The sequence below is a fragment of the Serinus canaria genome, chromosome 1A (genome assembly GCF_022539315.1).
Source record: "Serinus canaria isolate serCan28SL12 chromosome 1A, serCan2020, whole genome shotgun sequence".
NCBI lineage: Eukaryota > Metazoa > Chordata > Aves > Passeriformes > Fringillidae > Serinus > Serinus canaria.
In genome coordinates, this window is record NC_066314.1 from 56,353,230 (window position 1) to 56,372,106 (window position 18,877).

At 42.6% G+C, this 18,877-nt stretch overlaps 1 protein-coding gene across 17 annotated transcripts in view; it reads left to right on the forward strand.

Moving 5' to 3' along the window:
• PPFIBP1 (PPFIA binding protein 1) overlaps nt 1-18,877 on the forward strand; it is a 104,897-nt gene that overhangs the window by 63,575 nt on the left and 22,445 nt on the right. For 11 of the 17 annotated variants that reach the window (XM_030238203.2, XM_030238208.2, XM_030238206.2 and 8 more), the window contains 7 exons: nt 7,155-7,241; nt 8,354-8,467; nt 9,014-9,145; nt 13,578-13,670; nt 16,015-16,129; nt 17,322-17,354; nt 18,656-18,717. In XM_030238203.2, the coding sequence (XP_030094063.1) occupies nt 7,155-7,241; nt 8,354-8,467; nt 9,014-9,145; nt 13,578-13,670; nt 16,015-16,129; nt 17,322-17,354; nt 18,656-18,717 (636 nt within the window). Of the gene's footprint in view, nt 1-1,622; nt 2,002-2,083; nt 2,200-7,154; nt 7,242-8,353; nt 8,468-9,013; nt 9,146-13,577; nt 13,671-16,014; nt 16,130-17,321; nt 17,355-18,655; nt 18,718-18,877 lie in introns of those variants that run through there. The other 6 variants (XM_030238209.2, XM_030238212.2, XM_030238217.2 and 3 more) reach the window with 4 other exon arrangements.

Sequence of the window (18,877 nt, forward strand, 5' to 3'; positions counted from 1 at the left end):
TTGAGTATGTGGGTCCTGGTGTGTGCCTTCTCCTCTTTAAAGGATGTGCCCCTGAAGTGAAAGAGCCAGAATAACATAATATTTTTTCTTTAAAACCCACAGCAAGTGCAGCTTTGGAAGGGACTTTGTGAATTTAAATATATATATTATACGACATTTTTTAATAATTATTTTCACTCCATAGGTGAATTTCTGAAATTGACTTTAGGGTCAAGCAAAACTTGATGGCTTCCAAAGGTTTCCTGAGTCGTATAAAATCATTAAGGTTTGAAAAGACCTTTAAGATCAACATCAAGTCCAGCCACAGACCATTTTCAGCTCATCTCAGGATGGTGGTTGAGCTGAGGTATCCATTGTGGCTCACACAATCCAATGTGTTGCTGCTGCTTCACAGACCAGCTTCAGATTTTGACATTTTTCCTTTAGGTTGGTTCTTCCAGAGAGTAGCTGGGAGTAATGAGAGTTAATATGAGAGGATCTTAGCTTTCAGAGAGGAATTTTCCTTGCTGGGTAGACATAGCTTTGTAATCTTACAGAGATATGCTGACCTATTTGGACAGGAGAGTAATTCCCAAGTGGAAGAAGCAGTTTGGTTAGCCAGAAATCATCTCTTATTCATGGGGGAAAAAAAAAAAAAAATCTTGTCTTCAAAACTAAGTTTGTTGTTTGATTATCCTGGTGTGGGTGTGCAGTGCAGTCATTTGATTTAGCTTCTGCTTATGTTGAGTTTGTGTATCAAAAGGTCCTATGCTAATGTGTGGCACCAGGGTGTTACCACCAAACAGTTTGAGATCTCTCCTTGAGTTGCGGTATGAAAGGAGTCTTGTGATACCGTGTCAGCCTGTCGTCATCCACTCCCTGCTGGCAATGCATTTTGTCCCTGAGAGATGCACCTCCCAAGGTTCTGGAAACACAAGACCCTTGTTCTTGCTAAAGGTGATCACCCAGACCTGGTGTGTTTTTAACACATAATATGTGTGTTTTAACAGATAATATGGGCTCATTTATGGTATGCCTTGCTGTTGCATCTTCATGCATCGGGGGTGAGTTCTTTGGCAGTTAAAACAACCCATCAAAAATCACCGTTCCCCATCCAAAATGAATCAGTTTGGCTTAAAAAGCACAACTTCTGCTTGTCCTTTGCTCTCCTGATATCTCCTGAGTTATTCAGCATTCGTGGTTTTGAGATTTTTCTCTATCAATGGTAGCTGTAGACATTTCATTATAATAATAAAACTGGTTTTTGAGATAATCACAGGACTCTCAGAGCTGGGCTCTGTGGTCAAAAATACCAAGAATTTGTCATGCTGCTGCTAGTAGTGAGTCAATTGAAATCTGAACCCGAGGACAGAGGTGGTTGTTATTGTTGCTTCTTACATCACTCTGAAGTATGACATAAACTTGGGACAAGCCACTTGTGAGACCTGGGACAGCTGCGTCAACTTCTTCCATTTTTCTTGGCGTCTACACGTGGATTAATTGCATGTGTTCCTGCAGCTTTTACAATTACTTTTACTGTTTACTTTGTGCTTAGGTGAAGGGGTGGGAGTTGCTCTTTTCTCCTGTGCTGTTGGGTCGGATGCTTTCCGGGAGGGTCCGGAGGAGGGAGCTGCGCTGCTGACAAGAGCCGGGGTGGAGGTGGCTGTGTGCCACCTGATTGGGGCTCTCCTTGCTCCCGGTCAGGTTTATGCTGCTCTGCACCTCCCTGCCTGCATCCCCCTCCTGTTTGTGCCCGGTTGGAGGAGTTTCGTGCCGGGCTTTGATGTGTTAATTCCCCAGAGCTGCTTGCTCCGCCTGAGGAGCGCTGCTGCTTCCCACGTCTCCCACTCCGCTCGCCTCCATCCTCGGCTGGGCAAGGGGACCTGCAGTCACTTAACCTCGGCTCGGAGGAGCCCGGAGCCCTCATCCTCGGCTTCTGGCGTCCGTGAATGCATGAAAACAGTCATGACCAGCATGGAGTATAGCTGGGACATTCACGGGCACTGCGTCTGGCTAAATAAGGTAAGGAGATCTCTGCCTGTGCTGGCTCCTGCATTTCTCCCAGTGACAAGCCATAGCTGGGCAACGCTGGGAGTGAGCCTCTCATCCTTCTCCTGCATCAAGCACCAGCTGGGCTGCTGTTGAGGAGACGGAATATTGTGGAAAGGTTGCATCTTCCCTGCTCAGCGGCGTGCTGTTTATGCTTACAAAATGTTTCAGGTAAATGCCTCAGAGTGAAGGGCTGTATTCAGCTGCTTTTCTTTCAGAATTCACTTTTAGGTTTTAAAATATCATGTGGGAGGCTTTGAGTGGGTGTGTGGTTGTTTTTATTTTTTCCCTTCTTATTCTCTGGGGAGGAAGTAACCTGCAAACTTTAGGAAAAGCTTTGCAGTAGGTCTTCTGCTGGAGTATGTGGAAAAAGCTGCAAATATTCTGAGCAGGGAAGTGGGAAATGCAGGAGAGGCTGGTTTGGGAGGGCAGAGGTGGGCTCCCACATAAACAGGTTACACACCAGCTCAGATGGTATGACCAGTATGAATTTGGGATGGGATTGATGCTGACAGAGAGTAAAGCTGTCATGAGTCTGTATCACAGGTAGTGGGTACTTGGCTTGGGAAACCCAGAGGCTCTGCCCAAGGCACATCAATTGATGCTGAGGTAGCTGAGGCTGGAGGAGCCCTCTTGCAAGGGGCTCTAAAGCTGAGGGAAGAAGCAGAACAGCAGCAGCTTTGTTTAACTGAGTATAGGTAATGTGTATTGTAATGATCTGAACCATGCAAGCATGTTGGTGAGCTCTAATTTAACTCCAGATGGTCAGGAAAGAGGTGTTGGGAAAGGCTCACTTGCCCAACTGTTGACTTGACTGTGGTGGTCAAAACAGTCAGTGCAATCTGCTGTACAGGGAAATGATGCTGTGGAGTTGCAGCTCCTATACAAACCAAACTGCACATACAGCAAGAGCAGTGTGATTTGTGCTGCTTATTTCATCTCCAAAGCAGAAGAGAAAATGAAGGAAAATGAGGGTGTCAGCTGTGGGAAGCTAAAAATGAGGTTTATTTTTGAAAGGAGAATTCAGCAACTGAGAGGAAACAGTTTTTTAATTTTTTTTTTTTATTATTAGGTTTAAACCAGCAGCCACTAGAAATGTTCCTGTGGTTTGGAATTCTAACTCACTTCCAGGGAAGAGGGATTAAAGACTGAAGGCAGGCAAGCTGTGAAAGTTTGATGATGCTTCTACTTGCTACAGGAATAATTCCCTCCAGAGCAGTGTGGATTTTTTACACTTAGATGATTACAGACAAAGCTTTACACACGTGTTTAACAGATTAGCTGTGGATTGATCTTACAGAGTTTAGAAGTGCACTGGGTCTGGTCTTACATGGCATTTTAAGTAAATGCTTGACCTCAAACTTCTGTGAAGCCTCAGTGGCATTGTGACAACTGTTCTTTTGTTTTTAGGATTAAAATCAGTATTGGTAAATCTGCATTCTCTTCCCATATACTGTTTTGCAATTAATCACTAACATTGAAAATACAAGCAAAATCTAGCTGCTTAACGAAGATAGATTTTAAGTTACTGATGAAAAGAGCCTTCTTCAGGAAATGGAAGGCCTTTCTTACACAGCTAGTAAATTATGTTAATCCTTTGTGGACTTAAATGATACCAATTTGATCCAGAACTAACTACCAAGTGCCCTAAATATGCTTGCAGTTGCTATTCAATCAAATATTTGCTTTTCTTTTTTGCTTCTCTTACTGTTTTATTTCTTTTCTTCCCCCCATCCCCCCAAAGAGGAGCTGTTGCTCTGCAGGGTGAGCACTGGGCTCAGTCGCAGGGGAGGATGCAAATTCCCTGGTGGGGAAATGCTCCTGAGGGACACACTGAGTGTTGCTCGCCTAGGTTTTGCACACACCAGGTCTCCTGGCATTTTTCAGACCTCCCTGCAGTCCATTCCTTCCCACTGGGGCTCCCTCCACCCCATCTCCTGATGCACTACTTTCCTAAATACAGTGTTTGAGCATATTCCCTCTCCATTTCTCTTCAGTCCTGCTCACTACCATTATTGCTCTCTTCTTCTCATATGTTTCATCTCCCCTCTTCCTTCCACATCTCTCTGGGAAGAATACCATGCCAGGAATCTACTTTTTACCTTTGAAGACAGTCCAGACCAAAGATCTGGGAAGGTGTCGTGTGTCCGGTGCGTGCGGGTCCTGGGTCTTTGCACCAGTGTAAGCAGTGCTCAGGCTGCTGCTCTTAGAAATAGCTGCCATGGTCTTCCTCTATCACCCATTCTCCAACTATCATCGTTTTCTCCACTGAAACCAAAGTCAGGGGCTTTCTTGCCTTTTCATACCTCAAATTAAGAGTCAGTCACAGGTATTATATAGGTATTATATAGGAGTTGCAACACTTCAGGCAAAGGGCAAACAATTCTTGTGTTGTACATAGAATTTTTTGGGTTTGGTGTGCTACAAGAGGTCTGGTTTTATGCAGATTTTAGAAAATATTACTGGCAATACCCAGAAAAGAGATCTTTGCACCCAGTACACACAGCTTGCAAAACCAAGATGTCTCTGCAAGTTTTCTCCCAAAGAATAGATGAGCTGCCCTAAGTGTTTGACAGGATGAGAGGAAATGGCCTCAAGTTGTGCCAGGGTGGGATTAGGTCAGATATTATGAAAAGTTTCTTTCCTGAAGGAGTTTTTAAAAATTGGAACAGGCTGTTCGGGGAGGTGGTGGAGTCACCCTCTCGGGAGGGATTTAAAAAATGTGTGGATATGGTATTTGAGGACATGGTTTAGTGGTGAACATGGTGGTGGTGCTGGGTTGATGGTTGGACTTGATGATTTCAGAGGTATTTTCCAGCCTTAAGGAATCTGTGATTCTGTTAGCACTATTTTTTGTTTTGTGGGAGAACAGCCTTTACACTTGTCCTGTTTGGGGTTCCCATCACCTCTCTCTGATGGCAGGGTGCAGCTGCAGCCTGTGCTCCCCCTATCCCAATACTCCTGCTTTAAAGCCAAAGCTGACATGCTAAGCCAAGTGGAATTTTCCTGAGAAATGTGAGCAGAGTTTAACAACAAAGGTGTCTTGGCAAGATGCTGTGCACAATGACTAACGTTCTGCTTTCACACCTCTGTTGGTTTTCACAGACATTTTAATCGTGTTGTGAAACCAAGACTTCCCTCCCCACATTTTCTTCCTGCAGTCTTTGGTTTTAGTTCATTTGTGTCTGGTTATGCTGACTGAAGCTATCAGGAGGGTCATTGGTTCAGGTGTTGATGTGGTGGTTGGGAGGCAGGGAGTCAAGTCAATTCCTTTGGCAAGGAATTCCATGTTAGCCCCAGCAGCATGAAAAAGTGTTTTTGCAGCTCTGCTGCCTGTAGTGAGGGATGGATACCACTTTCTCACATCAGACTCGTGCACTGGACTGATAAATGTGTTGTGTATTACAAAATACAGATGCTGTTCTTATACAGGCTGAGTAAGTGCTTGAGATGTACTGGAGCTCTTAAAGGAGCTGTAGAGCAGCAAAAGTAGACAAAGGGAGCTGTAGAGCAAGGGAGCTGTAGAGCAGCAAAAGTAGACAAAACCCTCAGTTCTGTTTTCACAAACAACTCAGGTCACAAAATCCAAAGCATAATCTACTCGTTGAACAGCTAAGGTTTATTTCATTTTGAATGCTTTCACCTGAGTTGAAGTGTTATGAAATGGAAGATCTCATGGATCTTGAATGGCATGAGCTAAATTCTGGTAGAGGTCAGGGGGAAGATGTGGCAAACTCAGAAGTTTAGAGGAATTTTGCCCTGGGGTTTAGTGTCTGCGTGGTCAGGTGGCTTAGTATTGTGCTGCTAAATAATTCAGATACAGAGTCATAAGTCAGATCATTGTGATGAGGTACTGGTACAAATTACTAGAGAGCATCCTTTCTTAGTCTGCTGGAGCAAATTTCAGGGGAAATATTAGGGTCACCCAGTGAAATTTCATGCTTGTGAGACACTTTGGTACTGCTCAGTGATTTAAGACTTGCCAGGACGCAGCCTGATTTCTTGAGAGCACTGAGGTGAGGTCAGACGCTTCTACCTTCTCCTGTTTGCTTTATGTCGGCTCTTTAAGTGATGCTGGCGGGAGGTCTATTGTTTCAGGCTCAAACAAGGCAGTTTCTACCAGCACCCAAGGTCAGACATGTAATTTAGAAAAGGAGTTTAGCCAGGAGGTTTCCTGAGGTATCCTCTGTAATCAGGGGAGATTCAAAGCAGGAGCTGGAGGCTTGGAGCTCCTGAGTGGTGGTGGCCTCTCAAGGCAGGGTTGTGCTGCATGCTCACGGGAGCACAAGGATCAGTCACACAATTTCTTTTCATCGCACATTCAGGAGGCAATCAGGGCCCCTCAACATTGTTGGGTGCCTCTGCTGAGCACCCTGGATTTCAAAGCAGCTTCTGAGACTCCTCGAAGTGATTTATGCCATGATGGGAAGAAGGTTTCCTTTTCTGAGCCAAGATCTGATTGTGGCCTGGATCATGAAGTGCTTTGAGACAGCTTTGAATATGGATAGAACAAAATCCTTCCTGCTGCTCAAGAGCATTGAAGTTATTATGAAAAAAGTTGCTGATTCCTCTGAACTCTCTGATAGCATTAACATGTATTCTTGTTTCCCTCTAGCCTCAGGCAGCTTTACAAAGAGATGTGTTTAGAGTGCAGACATTCACCCATACCCAGTAGAATGTGCCTGATGTAAAAGGATGTCTCTGACTGTGTGTGTGACTTGCAAGAAGCATAATACACATTTTGCAGATTGTATGTTTGGCTTTTTTCACTTGCTGAATGTCTCAGGGTATTTGTCTCTTTGCAAGTATGGCTTAGCATTGTGTAGCAATGAGTCCAAGTTTTGTTAGCAAAATGCTGAATGCACAGTAAGTGAATTTTGCAAAACTGGGTCACCAGAAGGTTCTTCCTTTTCTCATCTTTAAGCCCCTGAAGAATTCTCTCCTGAATGGTGGTCATGTGTCCTTTGTTGACAGGTGATTTGATTTGTAACTCTTAGGGGGCTGGAGAATATTTCCAACATGTTCTTAAACTGTGCAGACTAAAAATGTTCTCATTAAGTGTTTGATAACGTTGGATGATACTGTGGCACAGTAGCTGAGTATACCGTATTTGTTGTCTTTTCCAGACTAATGGACACATATCTGGGAATGGAGATGTTTATCAAGAAAGGCTGGCTCGTCTGGAAAATGATAAGGAATCTCTTGTTCTGCAAGTGAGTTGTTACCCAAATAATTTTTTTCTGCTCTTGCATTCACTAGACTGTCTAAAAGTATGTGCTAAAACCTCTGAGAATTTATTTGGAGTAGTGATGTCTTAGACAGTGTTCAGAAGACTTGCTGGGATGTGAGAATTAACCCAGATTAGAGAAAGGTGTGAATTCAGATTGCAGGAAAAATCTAAAGGTCTTTCTGTCTGTGTGTCTGTTCTCTTTGAATTTAGTTAGCGGAGCAGGTCTGCAGAGCAGCCGCCTACTAACATCCATGTGTATCCTTAAGATCACCATTTCCCAGGGCCATTCACATGGTGTCTGCATCAGGAGACATTGTCCTGTCCTTAGGAAAGGTAACAAAAGCTGCAGGACTAGCTAGCCAGCAGAAGGAGACAAGCAGCTCCTTGGTGCTCCTGCTGTCTTGCTGTTGGAGCCAGGAGTACCTGGCACCCCTTGGACTGCACAGGTGGCATCCCCTGATGTGGACCCAGCCTAGGGGCTGTGACAGCACTGAGCTCACCCTCCTTCCCAGCAGTACTGCAGGAAGTTCCTGTTGAAAATGAAAAAAAATCATTCAGAAAAGGCAAAATGAGAATCTGTCTGCTGTCTTAAAAATGTTTTCTGGGTCTTATCCAGCCTCTGGCTGTCTGTTTTAACCTTCTTTGCTTTTATTGTTCTGAAAAGGGGAAAGTACTTGTTATGGTACACTGTGTGCAATCACTTGGGAAGAAGAATTATAAGCAGCGAGGTTTATGTGGTGGTTAAGGTAGGAGCTAATGGGTTGAGTTAATGTATTGTCACAGCAAAGGCATAATTATTGGCAGTAAAATGCAGCAGCCACCCCTCGTGAAAACCTCCAGTGAGGAGGGGAGTTGCAGAATTGCAATGTGGCTGCCAGAACTTTGGCAATTCTAGTAAGTGTGAGGGGAGAGCCTTCCCTCCTCTCCTGTTTTCTTTGCCAAGTGGCATGTCCCGTGCAGAGCTCTGCTCCTTCTCCTGCTCTTCCTCCCTGCATGGTCCCAGTTAATCTTTGGCATAACCAGCAGTGCTGCTCACCTGCAATATGGCACAGGTGCAAGGTGTTAAACACGCATCCTTTTTTTCCTGCTGTCCAGGTAAGTGTGCTTACAGACCAGGTGGAGGCCCAAGGAGAGAAGATCCGGGATCTAGAGTTCTGCCTGGAGGAGCACAGGGAGAAGCTGAATGCCACAGAGGAGATGCTGCAGCAGGTATTTCACAGCTCCATGTCTGTCTTGCTGTCTTGTCTTCCTTCTGTCTTAACAAACTTTGGTGAGAGCAGTGCCCTTCAAGGTGTTGCAGCCCTTGATGTCTCTTAACTAAGGGATCATTTTCTACCATACTGGCTCTAAAGTCTTTGCACTAGTAATGTCAGTGCTGCTTTATGCTGCAGGAATCCAGTTCTGCCCTCCTTTGAGTCCTTCCCCACTCAACTTCCAAGAGTCTTAGATTAAAGCCTCTGGCAGGATGGGTGGATTCCCCTCCCAGCTCCTTGCTGCCCAGAGCAACTGTGATGACAGACAGGCTTTTTTCTTGTCCTGGCAGCCAGCCCATGATAGTGCCCCTGTGATCCTAGATGCATCCTAGGTGCCTGGAATCTGTCAGATGGATAAAAGCTGTGTCTCAGGGCTTCACATAGAGCAAGGATGAGGGTGATGCTATTCCCCATGAAGGAGACCTTTAGCTGTCAAAATAAATTAACGATTTCTTCCCGTTGGGTAAATAATTCCATTCTCTTCCTCTTCATCTTGAATCAGGAGCTTTTAAGCAGAACAACCCTTGAAACTCAGAAGCTGGATCTTATGGCAGAGATTTCCACTCTGAAATTAAAGCTTACATCTGTAGAGAAGGATAGATTGGACTATGAGGACAGATTCAGAGATACAGAGGTGAGTAAACCCCAACAGGATAAACTGTGAAAGATGTGTCTTCACCTTACCTGAACATTTTCTGGGTTTTTTTCTTTTTTTTTTTGGTCAGGCAAGAAGGGGAACTCATCTTTAAGGTTAGAACATGTTGCTTTTAAAGTAAAAAGTGTCTTCTTTCTTAAATTCTGGTTTTACAAAGAAAGATTTCCAAAGGCAGTTTTTGATTTTGGCTGTCAGGTCTCAGGAGGGGTGGATTTAGGTTAGATTATAATAAAATCGTGAACATACTACACTCTCCTGACCCCACATAAAACTGTCACCTTCTGAGTAAGGCATGTCTGAGGCAAGTACAAAAAGCACCCATGTGCAGAGACACTGCACAGGAGCAGAACTTTTGGGGTTGCTAACAGAGAGTGAGCTGACTTGCTGTGGGGCTCTTGGGAAGCCTGACTGCAGACCCCAGCCTTATGGGAGCCCAGGACCAGAGGCTGGGGGAACAGAGCCAAGTGGAGCTGCCATCCCTGGCAGTGCCCTCCTGAGGCATTTCACTCTGTGCTGCAGGTCTGTGTAGCTGAACCTCGCTCATGTTGCAAGCCAGAAAGGCTCAAAGCAGGTGGGCAAAGCCAGGAAAATCCGAGTATCAGCCAAGCTGTCCTGACAGGATGATAGAGCCCATATCAGAAATACCTCAGAGCCTGGCTATGAAGCAGAACAAAATTTCCAGTTCTGGATTCATGAATGAGCTGAAATGTTAGCTTTTTGTTATGATTATGGATGTTCCAGGTGCCATTTGTTTCTAGAAGGAAAGAAGCCCTATTGTCATGACAGGACACAAAATTGCCTTTTGCACTTCTGCCAGTGGTTTCCCCACTGCTCAGTTTCCAATAAAGCACCATTCCTCATTGTATTGCAAGCACAAAAACAAAAGTCAGTCTTGCTTTTGGTTGCTCTTTGTGCCTGTCTGAAGTAATCTGCAGACCCAAAGAAAGCTACAGGTTGGAAACTGATGACTTCTATCACTTTCAGGCTTGAAAGTGATTCTTTAGGTAGTGACAGCAGTGTTCATTCCTGCAGTGCAGCACATCTTCTTGGATGCTGCCAAGCTCTGGGATGGATTCCTGTTGCTTCCTGTTACCTTTGCCTCTAGCTGGTAACAGGTGTTATGTGACAGGATCACAGCACTGCCTTCAAAGCAGCTGATTTTGTAGTGCAGACAAGCTCTGTGTGTGGCATTGCTGGAGAAATTGGTGGGGGAAGAGTGGAGGGAATCACTGAAGGTCTCCTGCACCCGTGGGAGGTGTGTGTAAGAGCTGGCTGCTCTCACAGCTCTCCTGGGACTCTGCCCACACAGAGCTTAGCTCTTTCATGAATTACAGCACACAGCAAATAACTCTCTGTGGGCTGACACTTACTCTAAGCAGCCCAAATGAGGGATCAACGAGCTGGCACCAGCAGTAAATGGCTATGGGGAGGCAAGGTTTGGTCCAGATGACCACAGGGAGCAGGTGCTTTCTGACCGGGGTTCTGTTGTATCTGCATTTGCAAACACCCTGTGGTTTCTTCTGCTTTCCAGAACTGCTAACAAACGTGACTGGGCTTTGAGTGATTTGCTTCCTCTATTTCTACCCTTATTTTTACTGACTATTGTGGAGTTCTCCTGGACTCCCTCTTTCTTTGTTTCCCACTCTGAAATGTGGTTTCTCCATAACTTCATAGCACAGCTCAGCATACCAAGAAGGTGGACATGAAACTACAGGTTCCCAGAAAAATGGTTCCAGTGTGGGGAGTACACCACAAACTGCAAATCTGTAATCTCTGTGCATGTATTCTATGAAGACCTTCCTCTTTGAAGTACTTTGAAATACACTAAATGCCCTTGATAAAAATAACCTAAATTTTATTTAAATAGTAGTTACTGTAATTAGGGACTATATGGATTTATATCAAGGATATTTATGCCAGAAATAATGAACTATTACTAAAATGTTTCTCCCTCCATTTGAAATCCAGAATGATGTCCTTTAGTGTGATATATATTATTATATTGTTTCTTCTTTATTTCAACACTTTATAGCTGTAAAAACACTTAGGCTTAAATGCTGGAAGGGATATTATGTCTTAGTTTCCACTTAGTTCTAGGAAAATATGAATGTCTAATTAGTTGGAGGGTTTCAGCCCTCACAAAATCTCTAAGAGATATTTTGGAGGCAGTACTTATTCAGAAGTATGCAGTATTTTATTCAGTGTTGATCTAGTTATATTGCTGTTTATCAATTATTTTAGAAGAGCTGAATGTTTAAATGAATATTTAAAATATTTGACCCTAAAAGATGTTATGACATTTATGTGGAGTGATTGAAATGGAAAAAGATTCATATCCAGACTAGGAAAGCGAAACTGTGAATATTGCTTCTGGTTTTATTTAGGGAAAAGAAAAAATTTGATGTCTGACAACTTGTGCAGCTACTGTCTCCTACAGAATTACCATTCTGATTAAATCCTTCATATTATCCATTTGTTAATTATGTCTGTCATTGCAACTTCCCATTCCAGCTTGGTTGGTTGCTCATATTCCTCATTTTTTGTCTAAACAGATGCCTCACTAGATCTTTGTGCTCTAGGATTTGCTGTCTAGATGTTCACAAGCACCCAGCTTTTTCAAAGCTAATTGTGTACTTAATAGAGATTTGTAATTGTTCTGTTCTTTGAATTATTCCAGTATTTCCACTTTCTCAGCAGACACCGGCATTATTTTCCTTGAGGAGCACGGGTGGTCTGAGTTGGGCTGAGTTTATGTAAGAAAATACCCTGCAAGAGAGTTTGTTTGGGATGGAGTCCATAGCAAGACTTTGAAGCAGCAGCCAGAGGCTCACTCACAGGGAATTCTTTGTGATTTATCCACCATCACCTCCAATCTGGCTGCAAGATTGTTCTGTTTTCTCTGTCACACTGAGTATTTTAAAAGTCATGTAGTTCAGGTGACAAATATGTGGAGAACAGCCTCAGCAGTGAGTTCCACACAGCATATTTAGACATTGGATCATGCTGCAGGAGAGAAAAGCCCCAAACAAATAAATTGTCGAGGAATTTCAGGTGTACCTGAATTAGAAAGTCATAGATTAAAAGTAATAATTACTAAAAGCATTAAAATGTTCAGTATTTTCACTTTCCTCTTGGTTTTGAGAACTGAACTTGGATCATTCTGAAGAAATACAGGTGCTGCTCTCTTAGCATCAGGTTCATTAAAAACAAAATAATAACCAGAGGCTTGTAAGCTTAGGAAGTGTGGTGTGGGGCTGAAAGGCAGGTGTTATCAGGGACCCATGAATACCCTCTAAATGTCAGCTGCTGGCTTGTTAATTTATGAATATAAATCTCTAATAATTATAGTATTAGCTCTGAGAAATTGTGCTTAGAGCTGTTAGCTCAAAGTACAGCATTGCTTAACATGGATAGGGTTTGCCTCAAATATAGGAAGGAAAGCAAACATAAGGACCATAAAAACTCCTTATTTGAGGGTACTGAGGTCCTGGCACAGGTTGCCCAGAGAAGCTGGAGCTGCCCCATGCCTGAAAGTGTCCCAGGCCGTGTTGGACAGGGCTCTGAGCAACCCAGGATAGTGTAAGGGGTTGGAACTGGATGGGCTTTAAGGCCCCTCCCAAGCCAAACCATTCTCTGACCTAGAGTATGAGGAGGCTTAGTGTAGCAGTCACACTCAGGGTTTGTTTGACCAAGGGGGCTGGGGACACTCAGGTCTGGCCCCCAAACCTGGGAGGATCCATCAGGATGGCCAGAAGGTCGAGCTGGTCTCCTAAAGAGCTCAGATGTGAGTTTGTGATGGCTCTGAGTTTCTTCCAAGCCAGGCTGAGTTTGCAAGGCCAAGATGTAGTGGTGCCATTGATGCTTAAACACAGGCCTTTGCTTGTAGAAACCTGTGATGGCTCCTCTGTTCAGCCCTCAGTGAGAGGGTTCTTTTAAGTGGTGGAAACACAGATTTTTACAGTGTAATCACTTCATATTTTGAAAAAGCAGGTGGTGGCTGGTGAGGCTGGGGCAGGAAGAACTGCAGAAGGGAGGAGGTGGCTGCTGTGTGTTGAAGGATGTCTGCCACTGCTTTCCATTGTCCAACCTTAGTACTGGGCTCCAGGCAGCTGAACAGAGAAGCAGGAGGCCTTTCCTAACCCTCAGCACAGGAAACACAACTTCAATTTATGTCTCCCTTTGTCCTCTGCCCTCTTACATTCAGTTCAGTAACACAGAAACTGAGAAACTCGGTCTCTCGATATTTAGGAAGCTCTGAGTTGCTTGACTTAGTGCTGGATTTGGGTGGTGTGGTTTTGTGTACTGAGTTCCTTTTATGCCTGCTTTTCTTGTTGTTACAGTCATAGTTATTCTTCTGGTTTGTTTACTGAAGTTCTTTGTTGTTTCTGGTTGTCTTTTTCCCTCCACTCAGGATTTGATCCAGGAAATAAATGAATTGCGGTTGAGGGTGGGAGAGATGGACAATGAAAGACTCCAGTATGAGAAAAAACTGAAAACAACCAAAGTAAGTGAGGCTGAGGGGAAGAGGCAGGGATAGGTGTAAATCAGGCTTTAGGAGTTCATTCTTTTCCCTAATCCTTGCCTGCACCCTGCAAAATCCTGAGCACACTTAAGTCCTGGGGTTTCATGATTCTCATTTAGCAGCAGTGGCTATTCCTAAACAGCCATGCTGGGGTTTTCAGTTTGAGCATTGTTTTTTATGAAGGGTAACATACCCTGCTGTTCACAATAAATTGATTACTTGTTTAGGCCTTTGTTTCGCATGTGTGTCAAGAAATACCAGTTGCAGTATGTAAGGTGTATGCCACAGGTTAAAACCAGCATTTATTTTCTCCTAAATGTTCTAAAAACAAACCACTTCTGAAGCAAAAGCATTCACCTAAGTACTTCTAGCAGCCTGTTTCTCTAATTGTCTTACTTCTCTTTGCCATTTAGCATTGTCTCTTTTCTACCTTTAGTTTCCTCTCACTCCTCTGTCTCTGTTACCAGTCTTTAATGGCCAAACTTTCTAGCATGAAAATCAAAGTGGGTCAGATGCAGTATGAAAAGCAGCGGATGGAGCAAAAAAGCCAGATGCTAAAGGTGTGGTAGTTTCTGGGTAATGCTTGGCCTCTTTTGAATCCTTCGTGTTCCACCCTTTACTGGTCTGTCCTGCATTGTGCTGTCATGCTCTGTTCTTCATTAATTGCTGTGTGTTGATATGCAGTGTGCCCTTCCTCCTTAGATGTGGAAAGCTCTTTATGCAGGTATTCCTTATAAACAGCTTTTCTATTGCAGTGGAGAGGATTTTCCTGCTCTGAACCTTGCATAGGTTACGCATGATGGCATTAGACTTGGGTTAAAATCACTCCCCCTTCCAAGGGAAGATTTCCTCGTCTGTAGCTTACATCCATTATTCAAACAGAACTTTTTATCACCCTTTTAGAGAAAATCTATTCATGAAAAGTATCTGGGAAATAGTCATTCTTTTATATTGTCCGCTCTCCCAGATGTAAATTTGAATATCATACTTCTAATTCAGGAAAAGAAATGCACATTGACAACCACATGCAGCTCTAGTTGCCTGTGGGTATAACAGCAGCTTCTCAAGTGACCAAGAAATGATCTTGTTTTGGAGTAGCATGGATCCTACACTGGCAGAAATCCCATCATAATCTGTGCCAACTTGGAGCACTGGAGAATTGTAGTTATTCCCCAGTCACTGTTGTGGAAAAAGTTTGATTTCTTGACAATTTTAAGATTGTCTATTTTTTTTAATGATGCTTTAGAGCAAACAGGAACCAATTTAAGGAAATTCTGTAGCTGGGCCGTAGTTTGGGTTGCAGACATCCCTATTTATTTGCAACAGATCATCTGAGGGTAGCTTAGGAAAATATCTAAGCCACAGTATTCTAGTTTGGTTTATTCCATTAAGGTTTGAAATGTCATTTCGAAGCTGTAAGTGCCAAAATGATGAGTCTTGCCTTGCTTTGCTTTGTTTACAAACGGAACAAATTAAATTTTCAGTGTTGGGTACAGTTGCAGTGAGGGGTCCTGTCTTGATGATGTTGTTGCACAAGATATCCTCGGACATCAAAGAAATATATTACTCAAATTTTAAAAAGTTAAATGCATGGATCTGTGCCAGTCACTTGCTACTGCAGATGGTTAGATCTAAGTTAAAACTTGACAGCATTTTTCTAACACACCCCAACTCCCCCAAACACCATCTGTCTTACTCCCAAGCATCTCAGCTCCAAGCGTTCTTTCCTCATGCTTGATCAGCAAACCCAGACTGTGGCAGAGGTACCACCAATTTTTTGTCTGAGCTGCTTTCCAGTATGTGTCCATGTGCTTGCTGGTGTTGTGATTGATTTTTTTTTCCATAGAAGCACTGGTGATTTCTGAAACTGTCCTCAGCCTGGTATAAGCACAATTTCGGAATTGTTCAACTTTGAACATGCAACATGCCCCATAAATATCAAAAAATGTATGGAAATGTTAGCATTCAGCCTTTTCACCTGCATTTTTTTCTATCTCTGCAAGGTTAAACAAATAAAAGAACTGTTTGGTTTTTCCCCCCACTTTGCTCTTTCATCTTTAAATTTTGATGTGAAGTTTTTTTCCAATTATACACAAGACCAGCAATTTCAGACCACAGACCCCCTGATTTTGCTCTATTGTGGGCTCAGAAGTCTATTGGGATGTTAAGAGTCTCTTTGGTGCACCCTCAGGCAGTGTTAAATGTCAGGGGCCCTCAGTCACTTCCACCAGCTGAGGACCTGTCCACTGTGCTTCCTAGGAGGGGATTGTGGAAACAGCTCAGCTGCCTGTGGAAGCTGCCACTGAGTGGCTCTGTGTCTTTACAGGATGAGCTGTCAGCTCTGAAAGACAAACTGGAGCAGAAGGAAGCCGAGGTGAAAAGGTTGCACGAAAAACTGGTTTCCAAGCTGAAAGGAGAAGGGATTGAAATACTGGACAGAGGTAAGAAAAAGGGAGAGTCTGTCACCGTGTCCTCCTCAGTCACTTCATCTGAGGTCATGTTTCCTTGTGCAAGAAATAAGTGATAAAAGCCTGAATCTTCCTGAGCTTTGTCTTGATGTTTACCTCTTGAAACATATTTAGAGGGTGTTGATGATGCAAGTGCCAAACTTTCTGTCAGAGCAAGGTCTTGGTCAAATTTAAACAAGACCGAAAAAATCCCTAATTAGCTCCTTACATGGCTTGCATGGGGCCTCAAAATATACAGTTTATACTGGCTGAGAAATTTTTAAAGTAATTTCTACAAATGCTCCAAAAACCTGGTGTTGAAAGGGAAACTTCCTGGTAAGGAAGGGGAAAAGCCATACTACAGACCAAAGTATGATATGGACCTAGCTGTAAGTAGGTGAAATCAAGGATTGATTCTGGATTTGTGTGCTCATTAAGTCTAAACCTTAATTAGGCTTGAATAATTTTACATGCTGGGTAATTCTTTTATTGGCTTGTAAAGAAGAAACTATTAGTATTTATTTATGGGAATCTTAGATTGAGGACTTACTTAAAACCAGAAATTTTTAAAGCATCACAGCAATTTTCCACAGACTTTTTTGACCTAATGCAATTTCAATTCTAAATATATCTTACTGATAGTTGTTGCTGACTTTAAAATTGTGCTTTTAAAGTACGTTTTTTAGAAAAAGAAATGCACAAGAGATTAGTGTTCTCCCCTGACCTGAGGAGGAATATGCTGTGTGTAGATTGTCACATTTTATTTCATGAAATGGTGTTTTCAGAACCACTGCCTAAGATCACTAAAAGTGATCACAATGAACTGTGATTCCATTTTTTTAAAAGAACATTTAAATGTGAACAGGGTCTGTACTTCATTGCATTCATGACTACTTATATAGGGCTTTTTTTCCCTGGGGAACTACTTGAACTCTCATTACCCTCTGGTCCTCAGCTTTATGGTTTTCAGTGTAGCTCAGCAGAAGATCTCTTGCTGTGATGAAACATGTTTTATCTGCCTTGGACTGATATTAAGAAATGTTGTTTCCAGATAATAAATTATCTGCCTCATTAGCTGAATGAAGTGAGGAAGAGTTGACTCATAAAGTATCAATAATGTCTTAAAAGTTATTTCATGTGATAACCTTCATGCTAATTTCCAATCCAATGGGTTTTCCCTGCACAGATGAAAATTGTAAAAAGAAGCTCAAAGATAAAAGTAAGGTTCCTGATGTCCTTCCACGAGCATTTGCATTCCAGAAGTGCTTTCCAGAATAGCTTTCTGCATGTGTTTGCAAAACTGCTTTAACAAACATTGTTAGGTTGCATCATCTATAACCCTTAGTTACACTTACAGTAAAACTGGAGAACAAGGGTGAGTGCATCACACTTGAAACACAAAGTTTTCTGAAGAAAATCATACAGATAAAGGAAGATTGGGTCTCAGGAAGGCTCACAAAGCAATTGCCTCTCAGTGAGATGCAGTTGCAATCCAGCAGACCAGATTTTCAACCAGCATAGCTGAGGGAAAATCACTGGAACTGGATCAGGTGCTGGTTTAGCCCGATGTGTCTAAATGTCTTTCATCTAGAAAGCCAGCCAGGCTACCTCTTTTCTTCTTGTGTTTCATTAAGGAGGAGAATGTTTTTCCTGCTCTGTTTGCTTTCCATGAATTTTTAGGAAGTTGAAACAGGGCTTTTTTGCCTGTCAGTTTGGCTACCTGCCTACATTTGTAGTGAAATTTGACTTGTACCTCATTCATGCAAGGTAGTCTTTAGGAAAAATGGAGATTATTTCCATTCTTTTTGAATTCCTAGCCCAGAACACCTCCAGAACATACATGTTCCCATGTATTTATATTTCTTGGTAAATAAGGATTATAGATGAAGCACTGTTGTCTGCATTAGGAACCCTTCCCAGGCCTGAACTGCCATGTAATATTCCAGCATGACTGCTCATCACAAACACTTGTGTCATTCCACTGTGCCCTCCTCATTGCTCCATCCATGCTGGATTAGGGCTGAGCATCACTGCACGATGCTTCCTTCATCACATCCATTCATCCCCTGCCTTTGTTGAGTGGATTTGAGAGATGCTATTTGGGGTGGTCATTGACTGTTGTACTGAGAATGTGTTTTGTTGCATTCCAAATGTAGGATATTGTTTATTTTGAACTTCTTGTTTTGCAGGTATTTGGTTATTTTAAAGATGGAGATAGTGAAAATCAAGCAGTTGTTTTACTCTATTCTTGTAAGGCTTGGAGAGGGGTGGGGGGAAGGAAGAAAATTTCCTGGATTTCATAATTTCCTTGATAAAAATGTCAGAGCAGAGGTTTTGAAGAAAAATACCTTCCTTCTTTGTGTTTGCCTGTAAAAAAGAATTTAAGTGGTGTATGTTTTGTCTGTAACCATGTCAGTCTATTTTCAGATATTACTGAGTTGCTTCTAGATTTTTTTTGTTTTCTTTCTTCCTTACACTGTCTTATTTAAATTGACTTGGAGATCTGTATTGTGTTTTTAGATATAGAGGTACAGAAAATGAAGAAGGCGGTAGAATCTCTAATGGCAGCAAATGAAGAGAAGGTAGAAAAGTCATTATTTTTTCAGTGATCATTCATCAGGTTGATTTAAATCTCTAAGAAAACCTTCACGTGTGAGCTTTTCACAATTCAACTAAAAACCAGATTTGTAAGCATCCATGATTTGCTGCAGTCATAAAGATCAGATTTGTAAGAATCAGTGA